General features: G+C 52.1%; 1 protein-coding gene across 1 annotated transcript in view; it reads right to left on the reverse strand.

Moving 5' to 3' along the window:
• Positions 1 to 4,657: 4,657 nt before the first annotated feature.
• CASKIN2 (CASK interacting protein 2) overlaps positions 4,658 to 5,237 on the reverse strand; it is an 11,384-nt gene continuing 10,804 nt past the window's right edge. The window contains exons 21-22 of the mRNA XM_009576531.1: positions 5,010 to 5,211; positions 4,658 to 4,754 (exon numbers count right to left, since the gene is read on the reverse strand). Of these exons, the coding sequence (XP_009574826.1) occupies positions 4,658 to 4,754; positions 5,010 to 5,211 (299 nt within the window). The remainder of the gene's footprint in view (positions 4,755 to 5,009; positions 5,212 to 5,237) is intronic.

The following is a 5,237-nucleotide window of genomic DNA, read 5'->3' on the forward strand; positions in this document are numbered from 1 at the left end:
GCTGCCCTCACATATTCCCTGTTTTTCTGGAGGTCTTTTCTTCATTTGACTGGGGGAAACCTTCCCCTGAGGGCTGCTGCAAACCATGATTTGTCCCAATGCAGCACACATGCTTTTGAGCTCTCAACAGACCCCAACTATACTGGAAACAGTGGTGCTATTGTGGTCTGACAGTTGAGGGCCACACAGGAGCACACAGGCTTGGCTACCGGAATATTTGCAGCTCATGGAGATGTTGACTCCCTTCCTAGTTCTAAAAACTGGCTAAAGCTAGTAAATTCTGGCCCTGTTTTTGCTCTCAATATTAACACTACAATATATGGCTGTTACTTCCCCTTTGGTACCCGAGACTAACAAATGGCTGTTGGTCCTTTCCTGGCAGTTTCCCAGAGCTGGCTGGGAACCCTCAAGCTCTGCCATGCTGCTCCACCTTGTCTTCCTTACATTTCAGCATAATGAGAGAGCATGCACACTACTGCATGTCTCTAAGCAATACCCTTCTCCCTGCTATGGGTCTGGTAGGAGAGCAAAGCGGGGATACAGCCAGCCTCTGAGCTCTGGGGACAGATGGAAGATGCTGGAGGGGGGACAGCTGGGGGTGTTCAGAGGCCTGGACCCTGTTCCTACAGCTGGAGAGTGGATATTTAGATTCCATGCTGCTGGCAGGGTTGCAGGGGATAGGGAGCTAGCAGCTCACTGGGGAGACGCAGGGCTGCTCTCCTGCAATGCAGCAGTACCTGGCCACTCCTGCTTGCAAGTGGGTCTGCTCACCTTTGCCAGCTAGGCTGAACATCACCTTCACTCTCCCTGAGCTACCTGACTCAGGGAGAACAAGCTGCATCTTTCTCTGTCTCACTTAATTCACTAAATGGCAGCTCCAGACCTGCTACTCCTGGCACCTGAGAAAGCTTTTCTTTCTGATGCCAGGGTCAGCTAGCAGGTGGGATACGGTCTCCTCTGTGGCAGAGCTGAGCTGGAGTCAGAAGCAGCACCAAGCTGCTCACTGCTATTCCTACAGAGCAGCATTCCCCACCACCACCCCCGGCCCGAGACCTTAGCTCTTGCCCTGTGCCACTAACTGTTGTAGGTGATAAAAAGCAGCAGATACTGGGGCTTTCTGCTGGCCACACCTTCCTCTAGGGGAGGCACCTCCAAGGTCTCCTTCTCTGGGTGATCACAAATGTTTATTTTCCTGCAACCTCCTTCCCCTGCTAGACTTAGAGGGAGCCGAGGCGTATGAATGGAGCCTTTTGGATGGTCTCACCAATGCCACCCTGCCCTCGGCCACTGAGGAATCTGAGGGTCAGGGTGCACAGCTTCAGAAAAAAACTTCCTACATCAAGATGTTTTTAAATGGTGTATATTTTATATTAAATTTTTTGGGATGTATGTAAAAATATTTGATTTGTATTAAAACTTGTAAATTGTATAAAAAAAAAAACAAAACAGAAACAAACCCAGACCCCCATGCATCCAGTGTATGAACGGCAATAAACGATTGTCTTGGATAACACATACAGTGAGAATAGGAGGGAGTTTGCACCCAGCAAAGCAAGGAGATAAAAATGTGTATGGCTGCTTGGGTCATAGGATCCGAGTTACCTGGCTCACCTGTTGTAGGGACAAAGCCGGCACTTTTTCCCACTTTCTGCTCAGCTTCGGGGAAATCTGTCCAGCTCTGCATGCCTCTTCCCACAGAGTAACAGTCCGACTACCTCGCGGTCTTCTGGATCCCAGGCACAGCACACGTGGTTGTTCCCAGGCACTGCTTCGGTTGTGGCTGGTGGCATGGTTTGAAGCCCTCTGGATGAAAGGTCAGGGGTGAGCTGGAACAGGCACTGCAAGCACTGGAGAAAAGCAGCGTGGCAAAATGAGGAGGCCTGGGCTTCTTGTTCTGAGCAAAGCAGGACCTGGTGTCGCTGTGGCCGCTCTCTGATTGCCCAGGAGCATGGAGGAGTGCTTTGCCTGGCAGGCAGGGGTAGCTGTGGCTTCAGATGTGCCCAAAGCCGGGCAGTGGGGCACGGGAAGGTAGTGTTGGTCCCCAGCACTCTCACCACATGCCATGGTGGTAAGACTCAAACTGAACATTAACCTCGCTGGAGGTGACAGTGGGACTCTTACCAGGGGAGATTATCTGAGGAAACTCAGATCTTAAGCACTCAAGAGGCAGGATAAAGCTGATCCTCGATAAACTTCAGAGCAGGAGACAAGCTTGTGTGATTTGACACAAAAGAGACAACTAGGCAAAACTATCAAAAGGGTAAAATATGCCCCACTGTTTAATAGAATTTAGTCTTAATGGATGTTAGTGGAAAATAAAACACATGATTAACACAAACAGCAGATGGTTTAAAATCTGTTGTCAGTCTGGTGATTACACGGGCTATTTTTACCCCTCACTGTCTTGCTGCATGGAGCAGGTGCAGCCAGGGTCAGTTAGTCCCAGTTGCAGTGTACATAACTTACACACCGTACAGTAGCTTCAAAATAGAGATCTAGAGCTTAAAAAATAGGCATTCTATTGCAAAATCAAATGTTTCCCTTATTGACAATGAGAGCAGCGTGGTGCTGCCCTCAGGTGGCTCAGATAGCGACAGCTCCACCCCAGTGTCCTCTTATCCCTGACCCTAGAGTACAAGACTTGCAGTTCTGGTTAGTAAATATATATAATAAATCACATTTAAAATATATACATGGGCCTTTAAAAAACATTTACAGTTTATCAACATTGGAAAAAAAATAACTGGGCTTGTCCCAGGTTGACTTGTGAGAGTAAAAATCAGTTTTAAAAGGTTTCTGCAAACCTTTTGATAAAGTGCCACTGGTTGTAGCTATTTAAAAACAATTGGGTCCGCGACGTAGCACTTGCCTGTCAGACACGGTCATTTAAATACACTCAATGTGATGTATAAATCAGAGCAACTAACTAGCCAGGAGAGAAGTTGTCTTAACTGCCTCAAACTCCTCAAACTGCCTCAAACTGGGACCTCAAGTCCCAGCCAACAATATTTTTTTTTCAGGGCTTTTTTGTCTTTGTTTTTCAGCCTAGAAGCCAGGCAGGCACCTCCTGCCCGCCTGGCCTGTGGCACAACTGCTGCTCGTGAGCGGAGACCCTTGGGAATGTCCAGGCGGGCTCTGCTCGCAGGGGCTGCTCCCCTTCCCGTGCAAGGGGACGAGGGATTGCCAACGGTCCGATTCAGTTGCAAACTCCTGAAAGGATTGGGAAGCAACTGCCTCTTCAGCCACCTTCTTCCTTTCCAGTTTGGTTTTGCATTGGTGATTTTTTAAAAAAAGGGGGGATATATGGATTTTTTTTCCCCTTTGTTTGGAATTTTTGTAGCAAATGGCACTTTAGTACAATCCTAGGTTCCCTTCTGGTGCTCTGATGCTTTCATTTGCTTGGCATGCCGAGCGCAAGCCAAGTTTGGGGCTCTTGGACATATTTAGACATGCACTACTAAACAGATCCTGCTAGAGAAATCTGTCTTCAAGCTATGCAGCCGTTCCTACTGCTTGGATGCAATGAGCTATTGCTGCTGTTCCCCTGCTGCAGCCACAGGGCTGTGACCACATCCAGCCTGTATGCACAGTAGCTGTTGCTGAGCTGAATTCACCCAGTGCACGTGGGGTCATCTTTCCCGCTGGGTTTTAGCGCTGCAAGGAAGCATCTCGCAGAGTCCCAAACGCTGCTACTGTTTAACAACGCTCACAGCAGAGTTTGTGCCCGCAGCTCCCTGCAGGGAGGGGGAGTGAGAAAAGGGACCATTTTCTCCCCAAAGAAGGGATAGGGGAGGGGGGAAAAAAGAAAAAGCACTAACCACGCTGCTACTTCACCCCGGAAACACCGGGGTGGCCGTTTGCCTAGGCACAGTGTCGGCAGAGGGCAGCCTCCATTTAGCAGCATGATCCAGCTGGACTGGCACAAATGCACAGCCTTTCAGCACGGCCATCACCACCCTCATCGCTCTGGGGAAGGGGCAGGTAGACCTCCATGTCTGGCAGGGCCGTGGTGGAGCATCCGCTCCTGAGGGGTTTGTGGGTCCCACTGGAAAGATTTCAATCCACTTGGATTACACGCTGCCTGATGCTGACATTTGGAAAAGCAACAAATAAAGCAGAAAGGTTCCTTCTCACTCCGCAAGCTGCCAGATTGCGACAAGCCCAGTCTTCTTTTAGCTACTGTCAGGCCTTGCTGGGGCTGGGATCTGCTAGTAAATAGCCAGCTCAGTGGTGGCTGCCCGGGGAGGTCTCTCCTTTGACACATTGTTGGCAGGGGATAAATAGTAAGAGGCAGGACTCAGCAATGCAGCAGAGAAAGAGAAAGGTCCCTTGTGGAGGCTCCTCGGCTCTGTGCAAGGGACCGAGGGCTTCTACGTGGCCTACCACGACTGCATGTCCACCCCCTCTGGGCTCTCCTCCTGCTGCCAATCTGGTGGGAAACACCTGATCCCCTCGGAAACCAGCCTGCGGCCGCACTGACACATGTGATACGGAGCCGGGGGGAGCAAGGAGGGGCATCTGCATTCCCAGCCGCAGTGCAAAGTGCGGGAAGTGGAGTGACCTGAACGCACCGCTCGGGGCCGGATCTGCTCTCTCCCCATCATGAGGGGCACTGGCGGAGCAGCCGGAGGCAGGGAGGGGAAGGAGGGAGCAAGCCTCAGTCCAGCATCGCGTCTAGCTGGTCAGCCAGGTCATCGAACATGTTGCTGATGTCTTCCAGGATGTTCTTGGCCGAGTGCACAGCCCTGGGATGGCTGGGGAGGAAAGGGAGAGAGTCGGAACACCACCCAAACGCTTCAGGTGCTGACAGGGTAGGGTTGGCCAGGCTGGATCCGACCTTCCCAGTGGCAGCCGGAGCTCAGCACGCAGCCGGACTCGAGCATGTGTGACTTAGTGTGGCGTAGGCATGTGCCCATGCACAGCCCTTCACCTGCCCTTGCTGGGGGCTTCCCAATTCCACCTCGAGGGGCCCAACCAGAGTGTTTCCCTCTCCCCCAGCACTGCCTCACCTCTCTGCCTCCTCCACTGTGATCTTCTCGGCCGCCTGCAGCGTGACAGCCAGGGTGGAGTTGGTCTGCTCCAGCCGCTGCTGGGCCAGGGTGGCCCCCGGGGCAGCTGCCAAAGGCTTTGCCGACACCTTGCTGCCCGCTTCCAGCGTCAGTGAGCCGGCACCAGCCAGGGACCCGACCACATCCGGCACCACCTCGGCGGCTGTCCGGGGAGCAGTGTGGTGGGAA

The sequence above is a fragment of the Fulmarus glacialis genome, unplaced genomic scaffold (genome assembly GCF_000690835.1).
Source record: "Fulmarus glacialis isolate BGI_N327 unplaced genomic scaffold, ASM69083v1 scaffold6694, whole genome shotgun sequence".
Classification (NCBI taxonomy): Eukaryota; Metazoa; Chordata; class Aves; order Procellariiformes; family Procellariidae; genus Fulmarus; species Fulmarus glacialis.